This window comes from Rhipicephalus microplus, chromosome X (genome assembly GCF_043290135.1).
Source record: "Rhipicephalus microplus isolate Deutch F79 chromosome X, USDA_Rmic, whole genome shotgun sequence".
NCBI classification, from domain to species: Eukaryota; Metazoa; Arthropoda; class Arachnida; order Ixodida; family Ixodidae; genus Rhipicephalus; species Rhipicephalus microplus.
The window spans coordinates 86200372-86227119 of NC_134710.1; the positions used below are offsets into that span (position 1 = coordinate 86200372).

Consider the following 26748-nt stretch of genomic DNA (forward strand, 5'->3'; position numbering starts at 1 on the left):
CCATCAATGATTCGATCGTACTTACCACCTGAACTTCGCCGTCGGACAACTAAGAATTCTTTACGCACCCGTAATCGTGTAACACACTCGGCGTGTATGTGTCTTTACACATATGGACATCCGATAGCTAGTCACCAACACGAAGAATAATTAGATAACAATAAATAAATCGGAAACGTTGCCGGCCAAACGAAAGCTCTGCAACCTAGAAACATTTAGGAGATGCGAATAGTTCTGATTTGCTTTTAGTTAACACGCTGACTACAGCAGCGGTAAACAAAGCCGTCAAGTATGCAAAACAAAAGTGGTCATTTTGTCATGCGCAAGGGAATGGGGGTGTGTTAGCACTACCGTTGCAAATGGTAGCCAAATTGCAAACACTTCAAGATGTCACAGAAGCCACTGTATTTGAGGGAGTTTACTGACACAACCAGTCAGTTTATCGAATGTTCAGGCGCTCAGTTTCAAGTAGGACTACACTTCCTGCGGTTGAGTTATGGTAACAGCTGGAAGTTATTCGTTCTTGCGTGAGCACCGCAACAGAATGCACAGTCGGTTTAAGCATACCTTTTCCTTTCTAAATAGTTACTAAAAATATCTTTTTATACGAAAGGTAGTTTATGCATATGACCGTACAGTGTCTAGTCAGGAATTATAATTTATCAAATGCAATATCAAGAGCTTAGGAATCGAATAATTCAATTGTCTATCAGTCAGACTCGTCATATTACCGTTAATTTTACCTAAAACGATAGCGGACATTTCTGTACTCAGTTTTGCGGATGCCAATTAGATGCAGCCCATGAGTGTGGCAAAAGCTATGTATCCTAGAGGGAAAGCATGGTAATCGCACAACACGGTATATGGACGTGATATGACGAGGCCTGCATGACTATACCTCTCCCGGCGTCTCTCACAACGCCTGCGTATTGTGAGCATGTATCACAATGTACATATTTTTCAATCCGTATACATTCTGTGCTTTCAGTAATGTGGGATCTGTGCTTTCACCGGAACAAGTGGAAGCCAGACATCATCTGAAGCGTAAATGCCGAAGCAATAAATGCCTGCCCATATGCGCAACGATGACGCCCTCTAGCAGCATTTTCTCGCGGCCGGAAAAAAAAAAACATGCAGTGTGTTTGTCGGGAACTGCCAAACCAACGCTGGTGTCACGAGTACTGCTGGTACATGTGCCCTTTGCCGCTACCGGCACTACGATAGTGCAAAAGGCTAGTAATGGGTGGGGTATCTCGATCCCAGCGCTGTTATTCCAAGCTGACCTCTCATTGGGCAAAGTACGATTGATGATGACGCACTTCTAGTACACCTTACACAGTACAACGTAACGATCAAAGTTGATAATTGAACAGGAACGAAACATTGCCAACACACTCGTATACCACAAATAACAAACACACTCATTGATGGTACAGAGAGATTCGTCTTCACGAAAGCGGCCCAAGCGGATAGCACGCGATATGCTTTTACAAGAAATTCAGCAAATACGTGGCCCTCCCTCGTCACCTGCTGAAGGTCATTCCGTTACGCTGAGCTCATTTAGGTTCACGAGCCTAAACAACACTGCACCATTAAAATGCTATGGGGTGGCTGAATAATATATGATAATACACTAAAGTGTTGCAAAGAATCTGAAATAAATACTTAGAAATAACGTTTCTAGATGCTCTTTTATGACGGCTACGACGAATGAACGCGCTTGTTTTCCAACTTCAAATAGCTTTTTGAACTTAAATATAACGACAGACGTCGACAGCATCTAGGATTCTTGAAAAACACACAATGTTTCTTGGCCATGCATAATACATGAGTGCTCTCCTACTGATCCGGGCATGTTATCAGAACACGCAGTGCCAAGTCATGATGTGAATTTACTGCTGTATGTTTTGGTGGAGAAAATGCCAGCAACAAAGTAGAGTAAAAGAGTATACATCAAACATCAGATGTGTGTGGTGATAAACAAACACTGCTCGGCTGACAGGTAGTTGTTTCAGGTAGCAAGCACTATGAGGTCCACGCAAAATGCTGCCATAGACTTCAAGCTTCAAACCCCTGTCATGAATGCGATTTAGTGTTTGTACTGACCGTTATCGCCCATCTAAATGTGAGTTGCACGATTCAGGTGCAAATAGTGTATGCGTGGAGGTGACCTGACAAGAGAAGAAGCACGATTGCATCAGAAGTTAGATTATGTCGCTTATACTGAGAAGTTTCAAAGGCCAAGTACACTCCATGGGAAACGTCCTTTTGCACGTTTCATAGTATGTGATGATGCTACATCACTGAGACTGAACTGGGCTCGTGTAGCTAAGTAATGATACATTAGGCTGGTCATTTTCTATTGTTCCGGAGCGCCCTGACAATGCGCGCCAAATTCCGCTGGTCAAAACCCATAGCTCTGGACACATTTGACTGGCTTTTTGACGACACTACTCTGCAGCTGACAGCACTCTAAGGCGCTCTCATGTTGGACCTCGAAGTGTGACTTCGTCACCTTGGTGACCTTGGTGACCACGGTGGAGTTCCGCCCACTTGGCTTCAGCCGCTTCCGTTATTGAAGTGGCGTCAGCCATGGCTGCACGAACGGCGATTTTGCGATGGTTCCTCGGCGCCTGCACGCTTGGTTTTTTTTTTTTTGCGGGAGAAAGCACATTTCCACGTTCACTCTTTTGGCCTCCGAATACTCAAGCAGGCAGCTGCGCTAAACATATAATTCACAGTGACATTGACATAGAGTGACATAGAATTCTAGTCACTGTATAGCTGCACGTTTGGCCCGAGCACGATTTCTCTGGCTCGGATCAACAGCGAAATTTGCCACATTGCAGTGAAATTCTGAGCGTGGCGGCGACCAGCTGAATGTATCACAAATCTTGTACGGGACAAGAACTACCTCAGTGAGGGCTCTTTTCATGCACACCATGTTCCCGAATTAGACATGTAAGCATCATACTACTACATTTCTCGTCATCTTTCTTTCTTTTATTGATATATTACTTGTCATGTTGTACTGATCGCAAAAGAGTTCGTAAGCGTTGGTTTTGATCTTTCGTGGCACAACCCAAGACGTCCCGTTGCAAAAGAAGGGAAGGATTACGGGAAATCAGAACGCAAAAAAAAGACAAATACTAATGGGTTAGTCCACCACTGACACACTGCTGATTAAATGACATTGACGCTAAGTAAAACAGGGCAGTCTCTTAAACTCGAGGGCTTTTGCAAGAGACGGTGAAGTTTAATCAGATTTAAAGGTTTACTGTACTATACACTTCCACATGAGATGGTGTATTTGTATTTTTTGTTCTGGTTTTTCGCCCGGATCATTCTTGCATATGAGGTACGATGTTTTTTCCTTTAGTTGAGTAATGAATTTAACTTTTTTTCTTTGCTTCACAGTACTGAAACAATACGTATACCTGAAACAACGATCCAGGGCGCATGCCCAGCAACCATGAGGAGGGAACCTTAAGCTGTTTTTTTTCCTTCTGTGAGCTTTGTGTCTGCCAGGAAGCGTGCAGAGATTTTGTACGTGGCCCTACCTTCCAAAGAATGACTTTAAAAAGACCCTGTACTCCTAACAAATGATTAGCTGGCGATCTGGACAATCTGCGTAAAACTGCGCAAATGACTAGAAAACAGTCCCCCCCCCCCCCCCCAAAAAAAAAATACAGGCATACGGGCGGATTAGGCAATGCACGGCCGCCGGTTGGACTCAATACATTTCTGCCCTTGAAAAAAAATAACAGCGAAACTTTCCCGAGGCAAGGCGAACTTAAGTCGTTAGGAAGATTGCTGTCCAAAGCCAGGTAGTTCTCTGTTTTCTTTTGTTGTTGTGAAAGAAGCCCATATTACTATAAAGCTTTGGCTTTGCTGAAAAACACGTAAAGCAGGAAATGAGGAGAAAAAAAAAAGATGAGAGTGTGACATTTATACCTGCATGGAATGCCCGTATTTCTCACTACTTCCGTAAAGTTGTTTCCCTCGCAGGTGCTTAACTTATTTCGTGAAACAACAACAACAAAAACAACAATAACAAGAAAACGTTTTTACCAGTTGAACCTTGCGACGTATAAATGTTTGCGGTGGAGGCATTCATCATTTGGGACTCAGCATGAAAGTATTATGAGTATATCACATGAAACGTAAACAAAAAATAGTTGGGCTGCACAACGCAGCATAAATAAGCAAACTACAGGCTTGCAGTGTACAATAAATTTTTTTGGAATTCATCTCCAAGATTACGAAGAGAAACACAAGCACTATTTAAGTATATTGTTCGTACAGTGTTGCCCCATCGACACGTGCTCTACAAATCACAAAGTGAATAGGAGAAAAAAAAACGCCCTCAGTGAAAGTACACTCATTATGGAACGTTTGAACCTTACGGTCGTGCTGATCCTTCACGAAATGCAATAACAATAATTTGACTACCGAACTTAGAAGTTAAAGTGTCCGTATCGCGTGGAACTTGCTGGATACTTCTGGGCATAACTGCAGTCACGGAAAAAAATAGAAAGTGGAATGAAGGTTCCCGTTCAAACCGAAGTAAAAATTCAATTTAAAATTAAAATAAATGTGTACTTCAGGACACGCCCTTAATCAACTGACTTCATTTATCGAATAAGGAAAGATATGCACAATACATGAATAACAAGAATGGAGACAACTTCCTCATAGTTCACATGAGAGCTGGGTGCTCTTGCTTAGTTATTTGTGAAGTGGCCTTCATTGCGTTTTCAAAGCATTGTTACTTATTGTATAAATAAGCGCATGTAATCTACACGGCACTTTCTGTTAGAAACACAGTGTTCTTAGTACGAATATGGGCCCAGTGGATGCAGCTCACTAGACTTTCAACCACTCTAGGATGCTTGGAGATACCTCACATCTTCTGGGCTAGACAAAACATGAAAGAGATCATACTGTTACGCACGAGTACGTGCCCAGTGCGCGCATCATTGCAGGGACGATCACAAACGTCTAGTAACAACAATACACTTAGTGTGTACATACAGTTAACAACTGATAGTGTGACAAACGTGTGGCAGACGCGTTCTGGAACTGGCACGTTTGCTCTGTGGCTATAGTGGTGACTCACGTGGGTGAGGAAGCGGACATTACAGCCGTGAGATGGACACCGACAAAGTCACTACGGCAAAGACGCGCGGTGCAATGAGCGGGTGAAGTGCGAAGAAGCAGTGGTGCTCCGCGTGAATGTCCTGACAGTGCGGCCAGGAGAAGGCTGTGACCAGGATTCTAGGGCGACTCGGCGTTATCCGGGGGTGCGTCGTCGAGCACGGTGAGCATGTGGATCTGTTTGATGAGTGACGAGACGCCTCCCTCTTTGAGGCGGCATCGGCACAGAATGCGCTTAAAGGCCAGCCGAAAGTCCTTGCTGACAAGCACGTAGATGAGCGGGTTGATGGCCGAGTTGCAGTATCCGAGCCAGAAGAAGACCGAGAACAGCAGGTTGGGGATGCAGTGCTCGCAGAATGCACGCACCAGGTACACTGTGAAGAAGGGCAGCCAGCAGCATATAAAGCCACCCACTATGGTGCCCACGGTCTTGGTGGCTTTGGCCTCAGTGCGGAATCTCTTGGCCTGCCACCGTTGACTGCGTTTGCTCGAGCGCGAGCCTTTTCCGCCGCCGCTAGACGTAGAAGTGCCGTTGCGTCCACTGTTGCGGGCGCTGCCCCTGTTCGACTTGAACGAGGGCGGCGCCGAGCGTGTGGTCCGCTGGTCACTTTGCTGACGTGCTTTGCTGGCCGACGACCGGGCACTGGCTGACGGCTCGTCGCGCGACTTCTTGAGTCCTGGCCGACGACGACCGGTGACGATGCCATCGATGCAGGTCTCGGCACCGAGGTGCTCGCTACCTCGCTTGGCGTTCATAGCGGAATCGTTACCGCGGTGTACGCGCAGTGTGAGCCTCTGGTCCGTTGTGCGTCCCTTGATTTTTCCTGACTTTGTGGTTATGAAGCCTCGCTCAAGGGCGCGCCCAGTCTGGATGGCTGCACGGTATATGCGGTAGTTGAAAAACAGCATGAACAACATCGGTATGTAGAAAGAGCCCAAGGCCGAGTAGATGACGTAGCCCTTGTTGTTGATCAGCACACATTGTGCGGACTTGCAGAGCGGCAACGGGCCATCGGCAGCGATGCTCGTATTGTGCAAGGTCTCATTGGACCCGAGGTAAGGCACGCTGTTTTGAGACCCGCCGTCGTTCCACCCAACGAGCGGCGGGAAGCAGATGACAAAGGCGATCACCCACACCGCCACGATGAGCAGCTTGGCGCGGCGCGACGACATGAGGCTCCGGTAGCGAACCGGCCGCGTGATGGCCAAATAGCGGTCTACGCTGATGGCGCACAGATTCAGGATGGATGATGTGCAGAGCCACACGTCCACAGCAAGCCATATCTGGCACCAGGTGTGACCGAAGATCCACACCTCGAGCACCTCCAACACAATCGAGTATGGCAGCACGGTGAGCCCAACCGACAGGTCAGCCACAGCCAATGACACCACGAAGTAGTTGGTGACAGTGCGCAGCTTCGTTGAGGCCAGCACGGCGACAATGACCAGCAGGTTGCCGAAGATGACCAGCGCATTGATGCAGCCCAGCACGAAGAACAGGGCCACAGTGACAGGCTCATGGAGCTTCTCTGGCGGCACGCGGGACAGGCACGTCTCGTTCATGCTGCTACCGGGCCGCCGCCACGGTACTCGGGGCTACCTTGCGCCGCACCACGCTCGCGGCCGCCAAGCCTCATCCTGTGGAGCTGCCCCCGGCCACATGGCGTGCCTGCAAGTACACAAAACATTGAGTTCGCACTTGTGTGCTCGCTCAAGCTCTAATTGTTAATCAACAGAGACCTTTCTTGATGGCCAGTTTTTCGCTCAATGGCGATTGATATGATGTTGATGCACCAAAGCATTTGGAAAAAAAATGGCACTTTTTTGTTTCCTTCATCGGGAGGAGTTGTGTTAAGATGTAATATCAATGATTGCTTTATTGGGCCTTCAAAAGAAGCTGATTTCGGCAAGCTATAATGAATGAGAAAGTCTGAATAGGCATTGACAATCACTGTGACTCATTCCAGCCAACTTACGTTGGTCATTCTAACTGGAATGTTGTACAGTAAAAAGCGGGTTCGATTTTGGAGGATAAAACTAAATTGAGAACGATTCGACTAGTGAAGTGTCGGAAAATCAACCATGTGGTAGCAGAAAATATTTGCTACAGCGAAATAATAAAGCTGTTAATACGAAAAAGTGCCGAAGAAATAAGAAAAAATATAACACCCATAAAGAACAGCATAAAAACATATGGTTTTTGTATTATTACAAATAATAAGCGAATGCTGCGGAACTGAGCAAGGGGAAAGGAACAAGTGACAGAGCACATAACTTGTTGTACAGAAAAATGTTGTACACCATAAATGTGACGAAGCGATAACTTATAAAAACGTCCTTATGAAGACCTCCCAAATAGCTTGTGAATGGCTACGCCTCGAAACGACACGTGAAAGCTTTATCACCTAGATAGCTCAACGAGGACCTTTGAACGTATGCGCAGTGTCTAACGGCAGCTGAGCAAGTCAAACTGCGTGAAACATCGTGGCTTCAACTGTTCATTTAACTTCTTTCGAGTAATAACATGTGTAATAGAATCGGTAAATTCTTCAAGTTTTTGGTAATTTATTTTATTTTAAATTCGGTCATTTTTATTAACTTTTTCTTTAACATGTAAAATTATATTTACGCTGTGTGCAATATAGGCAATTGACTCTTGCGTTAACTTCATTTATGTATAATGTGTAATTTACCTCATGTGTTGAGCCCCGCCACGGTGGTCTATAGTGGCTAAGGTACTCGGCTGCTGACCCGCAGGTCGCGGGATCAAATCCCGGCTCTGGCGGCTGCATTTCCGATGGAGGCGGAAATGTTGTAGGCCCGTGTACTCAGATTTGGGTGCACGTTAAAGAACCCCAGGTGGTCAAAATTTCCGGAGCCCTCCACTACGGCGTCTCTCTTAATAAAATAGTGGTTTTGGGACGTTAAACCCCACAAATCAAATCAATTACCTCATGTGTTGAGTTGTTGTATGTTCATGCTTTATCACTTTTATATTACTGTGTGTTTGGAATTGCGAAGAAAATTAATTTTTTTGCTTGTTGATTGTAATCAACACATACTCTATAACATAGGTTACTGACCGTCGTAATTACTCTAGCTGATATTGTTCATGCTTATTGATGTTTTCAATCCTGCTTGAGCTGCAGTAGGACCTGCAGTATTTGTAGTTATATAAGAAATGAAACAACACTGCACGAATTACTTATTTGTTGAATTTCTGTGTCTTATTCCAAGTTTCACATCCATCGGGTGTACTTTAATTGAGACAAACCAATATTGGTATGTGTTTTTGGTTTTTCCTTAGGACACAGTTGAAAGAAGAACCTTGACACGTAGGTGTCGATGATTTACAAGATGCTGCCGTCTTTACATTTATGTGAATAATCTCGGTCTGTGTCACACGCATTGATGTCTTGTAGATGTGTGATGAATGGGTTTAAGGAATGGAATAACAGGTGGTAAAACTGTATGACCTGAGAGGAGGTGATGCTGCGGGCATGGTTCATGTGGATAGATATAGAATTTTACAAAAAACCTAGACGACGCAAACCACTGGGAAAGAATGGGTGAAAAGAAAGAGCGCTTTTTCGCTTAATCTTCCCCACTGGTTTGCGTCTTCTAGATTCTTGTAAGACTCAGACAGCCAAAAGGGTCGACGAATATAAATGAGGAACCTCATAGAGGAAGCTTAGGGAGCATAGGGGATGACCACTCCATTTCTGCGTCATTCGACCATGAAGGGGTCTATGTGAGAAAAATGGCTGTTTAAATGGTGTGCAAAAATGATATGAGACAGCTATGGCCTGCCTGTGCTCCAGGCATGTTGAAAACAATGAGAAATAAGGGAAATTCGGGTCAGCGGGTAGTGTAGCGTATGTATTAGGTTGTGCATTTGGCACAGAGTGTTGAGTTTAGTAGTCTGTGATTATGCTGAGGTAATGGTGCAATGTTAAGATACGAAATGGGCAGCAGTCTAATGTTTTACGATGTATGGAGAAGGGAACGTGTGTGGAGAAGAGCACTCGACCATTTCAGTGAAAATGTGGCTTCCCTATCAGAGGAAGAACAAGCGGATTTCCGGTTGTTATCTGCAAGTGATAACTAGTTCACGAGTGATAAATAGTTCCCCGTAGAGTGACTGCCTCTTTCTAGAGATCACTGGATGTTATAACTTAGTAATGTTTCACTTTTACGACACAGCCGTCGTGCGATGTGATACATCGATAAGACAGTATGAAAGAGAAATAAATTAACTCGGGTGACGCAAAGCAAAAAGATATAGATATGTGGTATTTAACGTACCTAAACCACCATATGGCTATGAGAGACGCCATAGTGGAGGGCTACGGAAATTTTGACCACCTAGGTTTCTTTAACGCGCACCCAAATCTGAGTACACGGGAATACAGCATTTCCGCCTCTATCGAAAATGCAGCCGCTGCAGCCGCGATTCGATCCTGCGACCTGCGGGTCCACAGCCTAGTATCTTAGCCACTAGACCACTGCGGCGGGGCCGTAAAGCAAAAACCCTGGAACTCAAGCATGTAGAGGCAAGGATGGTGGTCTCGCTGGCACAATAAACTATGGTTATATTGCTTCAGGGGCAATGAAGATTCATTCTGGAGCTAGCTAGGCCGCAATGGATTTCATCGTCGGGTTGGGCACGCAGCCATCAACTCTCTCTTGAGTTGAACTCTGAATGGTTTTGGGGTAAGGTACCATGATATAGGATGCACAGATGGAAAATTCTGAGTTCGACTTCTTCGGACAAAGTTTATACTTATCTGTAGCTGATAAAACTAAGTTTAGCACTGCGCCCAACCTTTTTTCTCTATCCCCACCCCCCCCGCTACTTTTCCGGGTAGCGTGTTTCACACTCCTCCCACCGGTTACACCACGATATATTTTTCAGCTAACAACAAAACTTTGTAGAAAAGAGGATTCTTAATACATGAATGCGAGCTGCACACACAAGCGTGATCAGTAACACATGTAGAGATTTCACGGTCCAGTGATCCACCCTAAAAAGATATCTTTAGGCATAGAGCCGTAGACGTGAGGGATCATTACCGCTAAACAATGCGAATATAGATTATTTAAAAAATAGCAATGGGCAAGTGTACCTTCTGCGAATTTACTCAATCCCATTTTGGCATTATGTGAAACCTGGTTGTCTATAGCGTATGATCCACCGAATGGAATGGCTGCGTTTCACGCAAAGCTTTCCTGAGCAACGAGCGTTTCGTTAAAAATAAACGCAACTAACATCGCTAACGACATTTTCATTCGAGTGTTCCCTCGCAAATCTGGTCTGCGTATTCGGTCTCACGAAAACTTTGCCATGCGTAATAAATGCGGAGCACGCGTCAGCGTTTACTGAAAGTTCGAATTCACGATGTTGTTAATGCGCGTCGACATGAGCAAACCGTGATTGCGGACGTTTCAGATAGTCCTCTTGCTAACCATTATGAGTCATCTTCACAACAACAACAACAACAACAACAACAACAACAACAACAACAACAACAACAACAACAACAACAACAACAACAACAACAACAACAACAACAACAACAACAACAACAACAACAATAATAATAATAATAATAATAATAATAATAATAATATCTGAATTTTGACGTCACAAAACCACAATATCATTATGAGAGACGCCGTTGTGGGGGGCTCCGGAAATTTCAACCATATAGTGTTAATTCTTTAACGTGCAGTTAAATCGCACAGTACATGGGTCTCTACAATTTTCTCTGCATCGAAATGCGGCCGCCGAGGCCGCGATCGATCCCGCGACTTTTGAGTCAGCAGCGGAACACCTTGGTCACTGATCCAGTATGGCGGACAACTGCACTTCCTCGGTATTCTAATTGTACGCCGCTGAACCAGGCGGACGGCTGTCTGAATTGCCCCCCCCCCTTTCTTTTCCCATGAATCTGCTGTTTTCCACGACAGCGCATGGTTTTATGGCACACGACATGGAAAGCAGAAAGAATTTCTCCCATGTATCCAAATTGTGAAAGAGACTATTAGTGAACAATAGCAACAGTTACGAACGTAATAAAAGGGAAATAAAAGCTGCGATACATACATAGAGCAGACGTTTTTTGTCTTTTTTTGTCCTTAACAAGTATTTTTCTGTAATCAAGATTTGATAGACGAAAACGATACGAGAGATACAGAAATAACTTGTTACGGTCATTTGCGGACTGCATGCTTGCTCGATGAGCCATCGTAACGCGCGCGTGCGTACTTCCATTGCAAAATTCCCAAACGAAATGAGTCGACCGCTTTAATGAACAACCGCCACGACAGGACGCGTGCCAGCACTCGGTGAGTTTAAACACACTGTTGGACCCAGAGCGAACTTTATTACGTCCCCTGAATTGGTCTGCACGTTTCCATGCGCTACGTGGAACAGCCAAGGCGTATTGAAAGGGTTTCTGGGTGTGCGGCTCCCCACAAGAGCGCGCTTTTCACACAAAGGCGTTCGCAATAGAAATGCGGTTTAATTGCATCCTGGCGTGAATGCTGGCCGCAAAATGAAACGTAGAGCATGCGGAGAATTATACGCGGAGAAAATGTATTCCATAGTTCACTGTCTGGGCGCACTGCCTGCGGACGAGTGGAGACAGCATGCACGAGGAAGCGTCATGCTTTAAGCCCGATGTGACAGCATGAAGGTAGCCGTCATTCTTGGGTTGGTTACTCAGAACTCACCAGCACGACCTTAATGTTTTCACATAAGGACGAAACCAGAACTAACACCAGCGCACAATATTGATATGTGGGGTTTAACGTCCCAAAACCACCGTATGATTATGAGAGACGCCGTAGTGGAGGGCTCCGGAAATTTCGACCACCTTGGGTTCTTTAACGTGCACCCAAATCTGAGCACACGGGCCTACATTTCCGCCTCCATCGAAAATGCAGCCGCCGCAGCCGGGATTCGAACCCGCGACCTGCGGGTCAGCAGCCGAGTACCTTAGCGACTAGACCACCGTGGCGGGGCCACCAGCGCATAATAAATAGGTGAATTTAAAGAATTGCACCATATCCCGCTAAAGAGAACCATGTGTCGATGCTAAGCAGCGGGCGCTAACAATTACACTGGCGCCAGCACTGACGCTGGCGCTCATCGCGTTGTTGCGCTAGAGAGAAAGCCGGAGGGGGCCCTGATTGATTTCTACCTTAGGCGTTTTTGGAAGGACACACATATCTAACTACATAGGCAAGTGGTGCACGGTACAAACTCCTTCTGTGGTGTTGTGCCTAAAGTGTCCTTCGTTCTTCCGGCTATGGTGATCGCGGCAGGCGTCTAGTGTACGTGCTTCACCCTTTCCAGGGGCAAAGCAACTGTACTGCACTGACTTCACCTTTGAGGGCGGGATACTATGACTGCTGATGGACGCTAGGCTGACCTGAAATTATTAAATAGTTTACCCAGCAAGTGATCTGAGCAGAACGTAGGATTGTTGAAAGAATAATACGCTACCAGAAAGATGTAAAGAAGCATCCTTCTCTTTTCGCCCCGACAGTAGAAGTCTTCCATCACCAATGCCTGGAGGGTTTCTGGCGACCTTGTCAGCCCGAACCACAACGTACTTTCGACTGTGATTCTTCGACTGCATACAGTGGAAAGAGTGTGAGATGACAGGTGAGCTGCCCATTCTAACACTGCAAGCGGGGTGTTCGTTGTGAGAGTTTTTGCGGTGGTAGCCGGGCACATTGACTAAGAGGTGAAGTTTGGCCATAATCTCTTGAGAATGTACCTCCATGAGATAGAGTGAACAACAAAGAGATAGGGACACAGACAGAAGGGTCCATGACCGATGCTCGTACGCACATGCATGTATATACGAGAATGCACATAGTCATTTATAGTTCAGGTGTCTTCAGAACAACAGTCACACTTCATTACATATCCGGTTCTGTCTACACCAGATATAAATAAATGGTTAGAGCACAAAGACTGAATGCAGTGATGGTTCAATTCTTTGTACACAGCCGGCATTAGATAATTTTTGTTTGGTTCAGTGTCGATGGCCATAGGACTCGAGACTGGATGGTTTTCCAGCAACAATTACTGTTGCAGCTGACGAGGCATGGCTTGGCAGTTCCTAAAGCGCGCTTCGCTTGACTCTCTTTGAAAGAGCTTTACGTGTACAATTACGGGAAACCATTTCTTTGAGATGCGTACGTGTTCCGCATAGGAATGACCGACACTGATGCATGCGATCATTGCGGCAGTGACGAAACAACTTGGCACATTCTGTGTGGATGCCTACAATACTGCTCGCAGAGACAGTTAATCTGCAATGCACTAGACGAACTGGACAACCAGACTCTTTTGGAAAAAAGAATTCTGCGCTACCGACAGGACTTTATGTCGCAGAAGAAGGCGGTGAAGGCGCTCCTGCGTGCGCTTCTTGCGTTCAACCGGCCTCTCCAAACGACTGTGATCGGAACTCCCTGAATGTGTGCGCATGTGAATTTTTTTTTCTAATTTATTTTATATCTCTGTCTCTATCCTCTTTCCGACCATTTTTCCCTACCCCTGTACAGGGTAGCAAACCAGTTCTTCTAGGTTAACCTCCCTGTCCTTTTCTTTTATTTATTTCTCTCTTCTTTGAGATTCCCACGAACATTGCACCAAACAGCAAACTGTTGTCTTACATCTGTACAAACTAAAGTTCACCACATTGTAGGGTCACTTAATTTTGGTCTTTGTGGAGCTAGACTGAGGAGGCCGCCCTCATTTAGGCTCAGGCAAGCTGACAGATGTTCTTGAGTTGATCAGAGAACAAACCCGGGTTAAGGGTATTATGGTGAAAATCAAGAAGAAGAAATGGACATGGGCCGGGCATGTAGCTCATAGGCAGGATAATGACTAGGCATTTAAGGATAATTGACTGGATTCCCAGAGAAGGCAAGCGAATTAGGGGGAGGCAGAAAGTTAGGTGGGCAGATGAGATTAGGAAGCTTGTGGGTATAAAGTGGCAGCAAGCACAGGACCGAGTGGACTGGCTGATCCTGGGAGAGGCCTTTGTCCTGCAGTGGACGTAGGCAGGCTGATGATGATGGTGGTGACACAATAAATTTAATTTATTTCTCTCTCGCCTTCTTTCTTGGAGCTGCGCGGATAGCATGTATGGTGATGGAACGAAAGTGTGCCCACCAGTTTCCTGCGTTGCTTAGTGTTTCGTTTGGAATCGTAAGATATCGCGTACCCACCTGGCAGAGGGCTACAAGGAAGCGTGGTGAGAACTGAGTTAACCTCTCAACGTAGGAAAAGAAAGGCACTTCACGACGATAGCACAGAAAGGCTCTCTAACACGTGAGGTTATTGCGCTTTGGCCGCTACCCAACACCTCACTCATTATAAAGGGTGGTTGACTTTCGGGACGGGGACAATTAATGACCGCAAGGCGTAAAAAACACTGCCCACGCAAGAATCGAAGCGTATAGGGTGTTAATATAAATATACATGAAGTTCCCGTTGTACATATAATAAATATAACTTGCGCTCTGCCCAATCTTGCATCGAGTAGGCTGGTACAGCACCGAAGATAATGAAAGGGGAATTCGTCACTGCCTTATCTACTCGGGACAGTCGAATTCGAAACAACCCCTGAATCAATAGGGTACATACAGGGGGGCTTCTCTACCGTAAAAAGGGAGTGAACTTCACTGGTACCGGGTGCCGATAGATTCCGTTCTGCAGACTAACGATCTCTTCAGCGTCCTCTGGGCAAAAGCAAGAAAGAAAAAAGCTCTGCACTCTGGCCATCCGAAACGCTCAATAAGTAAAAAGTTGAACAGCGTCCATGCCTAGGGAGTTTAGTTGAAAAACAGCGCACCTATATCTTGGCCGGCTGCGTACTCAGTGCCGTGTTATAATGGGACTGGGCGTCATTTCTTTTTGGCTGCTTGCAATGGGCGCCGTCTCCATAAACGACCGCTTCCAGGGCTTTTAAAGAAACTGGCCGGGACATGGCCATCGCTTTCTGTGAGGCTTGCTTGTTATATATGTTCCTTGCATATATAATGCTGGCATTGGTTCCTTCTTGTCACAGAAGTTCGCGCTAGGAAAAAAGAAGCGTCATAACTGTTCGCAGTCAGTCTTCATCGCATCTGTGATGGAACTTAGCTGTATCCCGTTTGCGCTGTGAGAAAGGAAAATCAGTGGTTATTCGGCCTTAGGAAAGCGTTCACTTTTCGAAGACGATACTCTATCTTGGGAACCTTCGACGCAAAAATTTTGGTCTGTCTGTCTGTCTGTCTGTCTGTCTGTCTGTCTGTCTGTCTGTCTGTCTGTCTGTCTGTCTGTCTGTACATTTGTCTGTTTGTCCACTCCTAACAGCATCGGGTATTTGAAACGGCTGACCCCATCCGCAGCGCCCATCAATGTTGCTCAAGGTTCAGCGTTCATACTTGTGCAATTGTCAATTAAAAAGCAATTATTGCGCATGTCTGGGGCACAACAACAACACGTATATACTCTGCATGTGCGCTTTTTACTAGAAAACGCATACATAAGTAATTTTAAGGACCGTAGCGCTTATCACGCTGCGCTGACCATGCAACGCTTGCACGAAAAGGAGTGTTTCCAACGCTTTGCTAAAATGAGACGGTAGTGGCACCTACCCGTTGCCTTGCGTTCTACACCTTATCACCCCTGAAACGGTTGCGCACACCCGTCTTAGAGCCACGCGCTTGTTTTCGAAGAAAACTGCCAGATGGCGCTCATGTATCCCGTGTGACGTGACTTGATTCGCTCATTCGCCTCCGCTGCACGCTCGAGGCACTCTAACGCAGCGCCCCCAGAATACCATTGACCAATTTTCTTGCACAGAACATCAAATAGAAGTTTTGTTCACTCTATTCACACGCAAGACCATCGTCTTTCTATGAAATTTGCAGATTAAATGCAGATACGGGGCCAATTTTTCTCCCGCTTTTCTGCTTATTGCCCTTTCTACATTTAGGCGTGGTAATATCTCGCATGTCTCATTTATGAACATCAGTGTGCATAAAAGTTCGGAAGGAAGTACAATCTAACAAAATTCAAACTAGGCGAAGCTTCAATCCCCGTAGTTCTAGACACGTTAACAGTACCTAACCATTAGTAACGGTTCGCAGATGAGTGACTGATTTGAGTGCTAGTTGAGGTTGACGTTAAGATTAAATTCTTATGGTTCTTTAAAGATACTGCGATGGACACTCTTGGTGGGTTCTTGCCATCCCTGTCCGCGCAGCCCGTCACCGTCATGTTTTGTATAAAGTCTAAATTGATGACATCACCCTTGGCGTATCGTATGTTCTACGCGCTGAAAAACAAAAAAAAAGGGCAAATTTCAGGAGAACATGGGAGCTTGAATAGACAAAAAAAAAAATAGGAACATGGAGGAGTGTCACTGAATTCAACGTTTTGACAAGCGAACTTATCTTATTCAAAGGTGCAACTGCCTATCTCAGCTGCTATGCAGAATGGCCCGAGCTTCTCGGGCACACGAGTTCTCTCCGAGCTCGCACTACGGCAGTCATAGCGCGAAGCCATTATGGAGCGCATGATAGTAGCGTTGATTAAAACGGCTGCAAGGACGCGTGTGTCGTCAGAAACGCTTGTGGGGTATTTACGGTGGTTAATTATTAAAAAAAAGCATCGCGTGTAAACACGTCAGCGCTAAGACTCAGTGAACATGTCAACAGTGCAGCGACGACAGCGTGATTGTCACGCTATCGTTTTGCCTACTCAACATCACCCCTCTCACAGGCGAGCTTCGTGGACGTTTGCCATTTTTGGGCAGGTTCTTTCGTTTCTCTGCAGCATAGAAATTTGCCCCGCCGCGGTGGTCTAGTGGCTAAGGTACTCGGCTGCTGACCCGCAGGGCGCGGGTTCGAATCCCGGCTGCGGCGGCTGCATTTCCGATGGAGGCGGAAATGTTGTAGGCCCGTGTGCTCAGATTTGGGTGCACGTTAAAGAACCCCAGGTGGTCTAAATTTCCGGAGCCCTCCACTACGGCGTCTCTCATAATCATATAGTGGTTTTGGGACGTTAAACCCCACATATCAATCAAGCATAGAAATTTCCTCTCGAGATGGCAGCAAAGGTGAACATGCAGCACTCTTGTGCAGCTCGTTTCGCTTCTATCAAATATTGCAGATAAATATCAGAGCAGGTAGTCAACAGTGGCACTTGCATCGTGACGGCCACGCGGCTGTGAGTGGATACGCCGTGAGTGTGGTGAAATTGAATGCTAAACATCGTAGCCACGTGATCATATAACTTTTGCTTATTCGTGCGTGCATACTGAGCGATGAAACTGATAGATGAAACGGGCCGCTCGCTGGCGTTATGGCGTGACCACTGCTCCTTGGCGAGAGCAAATGTGGTGGGCGGACCCGATCTTCGCCACGGGCACCTATCAGCCAAACTAATTGACACGCGCACTCGTTTACATACTCGTTGATTCTGAGAAGGCCCCCGTTCAACTCGTGACTATATCATGGGGCCGGTGTGACCGTCAAGGGTTTCATGCGGTGGATGATAAGGAGCAGCTTGTTTGCATGTAAAATAATTTCGTAAGCTTGTGCTACACTCTAAGCCGAAAAAAACTAAAGTGGGGTATGCCATTGGTCCTTTAGGGGACTAAATGGGCTACTACAGATTTTGAACCAATTTGGACTAACTGCGGAAGCAACTGCAAGGGTTCAACTGTTACCCCTTAGCACGTACTCCACTCGGTTTAAATGTTGGGCCTAGTAGAATGCTCCAGTGGGACTAACAGTTGAACCATCTGGACCAATGAAAAAAAATGGCGGCCCTGCACTTGTGGAGCATACTTTATGTTTTCCCCCAATTTAATCAGCACTGAAGAACGCAGTATATTGGTCATGCAACACCCATATATATATATATATATATATATATATATATATATATATATATATATATATATATATATACGCACTATAATTTCAAAGTAAAACGCCGCAAACACTGACCGCCCGTGCTACACTACCTCTAGAGAACGAACTACCGGATATATATAGCACAGTATTCTGACGTCCTATATATATGTAGTGCCGGTGGGTGACTTTTGCTCGGCTTAAGAAAACAATAAACACTAACACTGTAAACTGAAAATTTACGTAGGCGATTTCGTAGTACTGAAGCGCACCGATCTCTTAATATAGGTCCACCTAATTTTTAACATCCCTCCAGTCAGAGAATACGAATTATCAGGTGGCATTCAATCATGTCGGCCAAACCAGCGTTCGCAGTGCTGGTGCACGAGTCCCCAAACAGAAACATAGCAGCGGCGAAGCAGCCAGGCGCCTCGTCGATGCCATACCGCGTCGGCTTGCCGAAGGCGTCGCTAGGCTTACGAAGACTACGGCTAAACGACCACCGCCGATCACAACATGCAGCTTGTGTGCAATTTTCATCGTCGTTGCTTAATACTCACAAATTAACAATAGGTAGATGTCCCATGTTCGCGGTATCTTACGGAGTGATGTAGATATCTGTATACTTACAGCGACGAGACCGTTCGCAGGCACGGTTCTTTCATAGTGCTGGTGAGTCACTCGCTGTGCCCCGCCGACCACACTATTAGTCGTATCCGTGATTGCTTTCACGCTTGATATGTTTGACAACGATTGTCGCATGGAGAAAAAGACATACGTTTACCTGAGCTTTAATGCAGGCGACATTTATTTCTGTGAAAGAAATTGTATGCGATGTTTCCTTCGCGTGTGCCGGCAATGCACTCACACCAGCAGCCAGCTTGTAACCGATGACGTACGAAGCCTACTTTTTCTATATATCACTTTCAAGTTGTGGCCAGTGACTGCGCGGGTAAACGACTTCTGACGAACAGCTTACTTATAATAGCGCCGGCAGTGTTCTTCGTAGTTTTAACTAATTCAGCACATTGAAGCGAGTTATCTGCATTGCCCGTGCTCGCAGACTTTCACTTGTTGTCAGCTCATCCATGCGGCATGGTGGAAACGCGAGGACGCTTGCTGTGCGCACTGACTGCGTGCTGAACTTGCTTCTCATAAGAACTTCTATTCGTTTCATAGTGCTTCACTTTCGCAGTAGCGTATAGTCGAAATAACTCGTTTTCATGATAGTCGACCGGGCCGAGCATTGCTGTGCAGCATCGAACAGGAGGCGATCGCGGCGCAGTTACCCTCCCCGTTGGTTCCTTCATTGCCGGGCGTTTGCGCATGACACGTACTGTCATGTCATGCCTGTTGGACGAACCGTTCGTCTGTTGGTTTAACGACTGCAGCTTGTTCAATTTTGCCGAATTTCGGCTTAGAGTGTACTTGTGCAAGGCTGAAGCTATAGTGCAGCTCCTGATCGCCTAGCTTCTTCCAGCTTGTTAAAGGGACAGTAAAGTCAAATAACAATTTCCGTCAGAGTGAAAGCTCAATGTATGACAACATCTAAAACGACAATGTTATCAACAACAGTGCCCTACGTACCGAGAAATTAAGGTAAATGCACAAGAACATAAGCGCTGCATTAAGACATTCTGAAAATGATCTTGATGACATCAGACGAACCACCTACAATTAATCACTGGTAATTGATCTAGCTGCACTAAATAAAGAACCTTCCGTGAATCAAGAGATGTAATAAAATGCTGCTTGTTCGTTTCTGTTAGATTCATGAAAAAAAGAATCGCCGGATGTTACTATGGGAAATGGCGTGAGTGGTTCAAAAATTCAATTTTCGAGTACTTACACTGGACTTGTGATGCCGTCTAGTGGAACGCAGTTAAACCGAAAAATGTCTGCCATGGCCTCTGAGAGCGGGCGCGCGCGCCCGCCATCTCGGAGGCTATAACTGTTGCTGCTATGGTTTCCGCTGCTTTCGGTCTGCTGCTACTAGCGCAGTAAGGCCGGGCAACAGTGTGTGTGGCAACAGTGACGTGAGCCGGTCCAGTCAGTCCACTTCTTGAGACAGGCAGTTTGAAGTGCGCTGAACCCAATGCAAACTTTAAACATAATTTTATTTCAAAATAGGCCCTTTCTTGGCACAAAAGTAACACTCCCAGGTTTCTGGAGCGCTATTTCCACAATCAACGTCGACTTTAGTGTCTCTTCAAGTCATTCATCTATTTAGTCTGCTCGGTCTGCTTCGAAGTGAATACTGCATCAACTTTGTCTTAATTTAGATTATACTACTAAGCTAGGGCTCAATTATCATAACACTACAGTTTTGTCATAATTGATAAGGTTTCAAATAATTGGCAAAGTCTTGATTAGTATAAAGCTAGTTAACATATTTGTACTTAAAATGATTGTAAATATTATTATATCAGTAAGATCCAATTAGCATGGTTTTACTTAGCACGCTTTTAATTACCATCCCGTTAATTACCATAATTTAGTTAGCATGTTAACTAGCATGCATTACTTAGCATGGTCCTCGCTTTACATTAGAATGGTCTTATAAACATGTGGTGTATTTATCTCACTCTTAGGATGATTTGGATTAATTAGCTTGGTCTTAACATGTCCTGACCTAACTTGCAGGATATACCGCCCAGCCAGATATCTAATTAGCCGGCCACACGTGCGCGAGTAGCTAGCAGACAATGAATAAAAGGACGAAGAGGGCGCGCACCGGCCGAGCAGTGCACTAGAATGTGCAGGCCGACCATGATCATTATACATGTGGCCTCGGGTTTAACTGCGGTCGCGTTGTTGTAAAGCGTTCGGACAAAACTATACCATTTTGATTATAATTCAATGCAGGCATTAAAAGCTTCCAAATAAATTTTAACAGCCCGCACCTTTAAAAAATACCGCCAGGGAAAGTTTCTGACATTTTTATTACATGGGTGCACGTCTGCACTCAGTGGATTGAGAAAAAAGTGGAAGACGATGCCTCTGTTTTGCAAACAACACCAAACTTTGTCTACCGACCTGACACGATGCCGCGTTCCGTCGTAACCATTGAAACGCAGCGCGCTCAGGGGTGAATTTGAGTTCTTCGCACTGTTGGCTCATTCAAATGGGGGTGTTGCCAGAGCTCGGAAAGATCCCTAGTTTTGCCAAGCTCGGGCCATTCTGCACAGCATCCTTTAGCACGAATTTTTCAACAAGCGCCAGTTAAAGAACGTTGCTGAAGCAGAGATGAGACTAGCCGGCCATCTCCGTTGCACGAAGGGTATGCCTGCAATGACATCGCCCCGCTTGTGTGCCGTGCAGTCGATGAGTCTGAAAACAAAAAGCAGACGACCCACCACCTGTGGTCGTAGGAGTGTAAAAAGGGGCTGCTTGGGGACTTATTGATGTCTGTCTAAGAGCCGTCAAATGATGCTCGTGCCATGTCGACAAATATCAGTAGACGGCTCGCATAGGTGCTGAACTCTCATCGCTTGACGTAAAATATTCAATCCGGATGGCTTTTGTCTTCGAATCGCCTTAGGCGGATGCATAAAAGACCTTGAGAGTTTCTTCTGTTTTTTTTTACACCTCCAACATACGAGCTTCTCATGGGCTTAGCCAGGGGGGGAGGGTTCAGACCCCTCCTTGAAAACTTTTACTTTTGCTAGCGTACACGCACGAACATACATAAAGTATGGTTGAAGGCCCCCCTCACTCTCCCGAAAAAAAAAAAATTTGGCAGCGCTTCTAGAGCCTATGTGTTGGTGCGTCACGAGTACTTGATCAAAGTGCACGAAAAACTTGCTAAGTAATTTGTTCTAAGCTGTGAAGTCGGCGAAGTTTACGAGATCCTCTATAACGGATTCGGGCTTCTCTGCTCCCTTTCCCACAAGGAGGTCCTAAAGGAAGAAGCTGACAGCGGGCGTTTAGTCCAGACCAGAACCTAAACAAACTTGCGCTTCCTCATTAAAAAGTACCCCACAGAATATTGTGCGTGCTGTCATTGTGTTCACAGAAGCCAACGCTAATGTATACCGCTTAGACATGTTTAGATCAAGTCATTCTAATGAAATAAAAAAAGAGTCGTAAGCGCAGCGTCTATAACAGGGGACATTATGCACACGGAGTGGAAAGTGAAAAGATAAAAAAAATCTCGGTTGAGTGTGGTTGATGTGCGAAACAGCCTCGCTCAAACTGTATAGTCTATTTAAAAGAACGGTATATTTTTAACACTTCCATGCCGAATTTTATTATGCGATGCCAATAGATTCTGAGGCTATACTATATCAGTGAAAAAAGTATTTCCTAGAACGACCTAGCATCATAAAGTAGTATTATCGGCATTGATTATATAAATTTAGTGTTGATCAATGCAAACTATATTGGTAAAGGAAACATTAAGACATATTGGTGTTATATTGCGGACTTCTGGAACACCTGCGACGACTGAATGAGGTCGAATCGACCTGTTGTTTATTTCAACAAACTGCTTTCTGTAATTTAGGTAGGATTTAATGAAGCCAAAGGCAGTGCCACAAATACCGTAACAACTCATTTCAAAAACAAAAACAATGTTCATAATTTATAAAGCTTTTGAGAGGTTTCGCTGAGCTTCTTTTGCGAAGAGATTTACTGCGGGCTTGTTAATAGGTTATGCTTATCCAGAAACCCAGAAAGTTACATATCCTACAAAATATCTTTTCTCAGGCTTTAGAAAGAGCAGTGATAATGCCGGCCCTTAATTTGATACCACGGCCCCATAAACCTGTTAATTAATGTAACTATCTTCACTGTCTGCGTTTCATAAAGGCCCATATAAATGTTAAAATATTTCGTGTGTATAGCGCGCGAAGGGCTGGGAAAGACAAACATCCTTCCCGCTTTAAAAGCTCTCTGCACTGTGATGCTTGAACATATTTATGCACTTTGGCTTATGCACTTAGCAATGGATCAATATATAAATAAAAAAAAGTTCTGTTTCACACTTGTTCAAGCCAACAAGCTTATGGGAGTGATTGCTTCGGTATTATCTATTGTGAACGTGCACGCGCTCGGCAGTCTCTCACTCTTTCTTACTTTCTTACCCCCCTCTCTCTCTCTCTCTTTCTTTATGGCTCACACATGCTCGTTCGGACAATTTTAACAGTTTTTTGTTTCTTAAAATACATTAAAAGAACATAATATGAACACTTGAGAGGTAGAGACCTAAGAATAACGCTTTTTACGCAAGTTGGGCAGCTGCTTTCTCCGCAAACAGAGTTTAAAATTTAAACATTTCGAAGAACCCTTCACACATGTTCTTGCAGAGTTCTCGGCGAGCGTACTTGATGCCGGACCACCATGCATTAGTGGTATGAATTCAAAGAGAGAGAGAAAGAAAGAGAGGAAAAGGCAAATGAAAGGCGAAAGACAGGCATTCAAAAGTGCGCAGATATGTTCTCGAAGTATGCAAATTCTGTAGACAGAAAGTCCTCAAAAAAAGGGGGGCATGCTGATGATTCAACTTGTTTTTCTGTTCAGTCTTCGTTCCTCTCTCTTTAGAAAGAACTTTATATGATGCGTAACGACGAAGTCTATAGAATGATGTCTTCGCGAAAATGTAAAATTGGAGCACCTATCTGAATATTTCCATTATCCTCTGACTTTGCCCTGAAAAGGACGGCGCTCGTAGCTCCCTCGATAGCAAACGCCACACAATGAGGTCATTCAAGCTGCCAAGAAATGAGACCCGCGAATCAATTTTGCTTTAAGGGAGAATTACTCTGTCGCCGCAGTATGAAGCCGATAGCGGGCTTTTCATAAAAAAAACTATCACAAAGTCGCTCTATTAAACGTCCTCTCATCAGTGCATTGTTGGTAAGGGTTAGATTTATGAACAATCAGCAAGTGAGCAGATGCACTTATTCGTACAAAGTCGTGCTGACGTATACATATACTATGCGTTTGCCACGGATGCCTTCTCACTTTAGATGCCTTGATCCGTTGGCACTTTACGAAAGGATAAATTTATGCAGTGCCGTTGCAGGGAACGTTTTTTTCGGGGGAGTAGGGGAGGAGCGTCCCGTTTCCGCTGTGCCACCCCCTAGGTACACCCCGGACGCCTTGATTCCGCGGACTGGAGCAGCACAGAAACTCCTTTCGCATGTAGAAACCAGCATTCCCTGTTCCTTAAAATTATCTCAGGTAAATGAGCATGGCGAAGAGTGACGTGATAAGATGGGTGCTGAACTTATGGTGAGGCAGTTCTCTATGCCTAAAGTAAATAAAAAAGCGCATATACGTTTAGGCGGTTCGTGAGTATCGGCGCCGGTGCTTAACGATAGCATATGCTGTATGTACCTTCGCATCATCAAATTCATGGGGATGGCATTTATTTGGGGCGACACTAAGAGCCCCGTGACAAGGTATCGTAATTAGCGAACAATGCCGCGTAAGAAGAACAACGCCCCGTGTTTGAACAGCAGTTAGATTTACGGCCAAATTATTCTTGATGATAGCTTTTTTAAAAGCAGTACCACAAAGACTAACTCTCATTACTTAATCTACCGGTGAAAAAAAAAAAACGTTGTCAATGAAGTTTAATGTTTGCCAGCTGCTGCATCACGCTAAGTTAGAATGAACATTAAAACAAATGTTAAACATAAAAACTAGAGTTCAGCAGGTTACGCAACTCGTGGCACTCGTAATCACTGATCTCTTAGTGTAAAATAAGGAATGTCAAGTACAGAGAATAAGGTGTCTTTTAATAACACAAGCTTTCCTCTCCAAAAAGTTAGGTGTAGAGAACACGCACGCAAGAAAAATTAAAAACATAGCAAAAATGTCAGTTATCAAGTGAAATAACAAAGTAAAGGTAAAACACGCGCGTGCAATATCAGGATATCTATTACGCTGCCGCAGCTATTTTTGAAGGATAACAGAAGTCTTGCTTACGAACGTCGCTACCGCAATTACCAGCATTCCAAACATTTACTGTGAATTTATACGAAATTGCTGTTCCTTTCTTTGTATAAAAAGGATTATCTGAATTCAAAAGTAAGAGCCCATAAGGTGGCCAAAAGTTTCAGGGTGAACTATGGATGACGCGACGCCTCACGAAAACAAAAATTCAGAAAAGTACAAAGGCTGAAAGAAGATCAAGAAGAGAGATATCAACGAAGATAGCATCCAGTGTACGAGCTTACATGAAAGCAGATGACGAGAAAGAAAAATGATTGATTGATTGATATGTGGGGTTTAACGTTCCAAAACCACCATATGATTATGAGAGACGCCGTAGTGGAGGGCTCCGGAAATTTCGACCACCTGGGGTTCTTTAACCTGCACCCAAATCTGAGCACACGGGCCTGCAACATTTCCGCCTCCATCGGAAATGCAGCCGCCGCAGCTGGGATTTGATCCCGCGACCTGCGGGTCAGCAGCCGAGTACCTTAGCCACTAGACCACCACGGCGGGGCAAGAAAAAAGGATGACATCACATGAACGCGCACGGGCGTGATTACCGCGAATATCGAAGCATATATGGCGAGAGAACATGAGCATAAATGTGCAGTGATCGTATGGAAGTGTACAGTAGTGTAAGAGAAAATATGCGAGATTAGACGCTATATAGTTTTGAGAACATATAAACCGAGATCCGGTGGAGCAGCAGAACGAGTGAAGAGGGGGGGGGGGGGGAATCACGCGCCGTGCTATGGGGTGCAGATATGCACAAAGTAACAAAATTAGAACATTGGCGGGTAGCTGATGCCTATTCAGGATATGTTTGCACCCTTACATGAACCTATAGGGTTAATCACAGCAATATCTCACTTAAATTGTCAACTTTCTGGTAGGCTTCAAACGGCGCGGACATTATTACTTAAAAATAGTATTTAGAAAAGAACATCTTTAGAACAAAAGGGCCCGTAATTAAGATTCACAACAGCTACCACGTCAGCTTCGCTGCGTCTACGGTGAGCGTCCGACGTTTTTCGTGCCCACTTATGTTCCAAAGTACTGTTCCGAAGAAATAACATTGCGCAACTTTACGGCATCAAACTTTATGTTCCTTGCTCAAACAGCCGTGTTAATGCTTGCTCTTGGCTCCTAAACAGGAAACAACGCCTCGCCACTATACAAGTGCAGATATCCACCCACTTTCCATCTGCTGCTGTGTGGGATCAAGGCAGCCCGCGAGCTGCCCCTGAGAAGCTTATGGCGAGAACGGGACAGCGTTTATTTTTTACCTCCTCCGGACGCTTGTCAGTTTCTCTTCTACGCTGCTGAAAGGTGTGAGCTGTCATTTGGCGTCTGTGTGGCCGTGAGTAAGAAAGGCTGGCAATGTTTCTAGATGGCAAAGCCGGGGCGGCCATTTTCTTCTTATCATTATTTTTCTTATCTTACCGAGCCGCTTTCACCTGCGCGGAGGGGAACGCTCTCGGCGCGCCGTTCGCGACAGCTGTCGCAGCGTCCAGGCTCGGAGGCGCTAACATGCTGGCTGATCGAGAGCGCTGGAGAAATGTGCTCGCCCTCTACCCTGCCTTCCCCCCTTAACTACCGTTCTTCGTTGCTGCACCATTGGTGCCATCGGCAATAGCGTTGTTACGCTGTGCGTCTGGCGACAGGCAGTGGTCTTCGGCGCACTGGCAACAGAACTTTTGCCTCGTCTGTGCTTCATCTGCA

At 45.3% G+C, this 26748-nt stretch overlaps 1 protein-coding gene across 2 annotated transcripts in view; it reads right to left on the reverse strand.

Annotated features, from left to right (window-relative positions):
- Positions 1 to 3698: 3698 nt before the first annotated feature.
- Positions 3699 to 26748, reverse strand: part of Oamb (Octopamine receptor in mushroom bodies) — a 631213-nt gene continuing 608163 nt past the window's right edge. For both annotated transcript variants that reach the window (XM_075877249.1, XM_075877250.1), the window contains one exon: positions 3699 to 6826. In XM_075877249.1, the coding sequence (XP_075733364.1) occupies positions 5278 to 6720 (1443 nt within the window). In that variant the 5' untranslated portion in view covers positions 6721 to 6826 and the 3' untranslated portion in view covers positions 3699 to 5277. The remainder of the gene's footprint in view (positions 6827 to 26748) is intronic.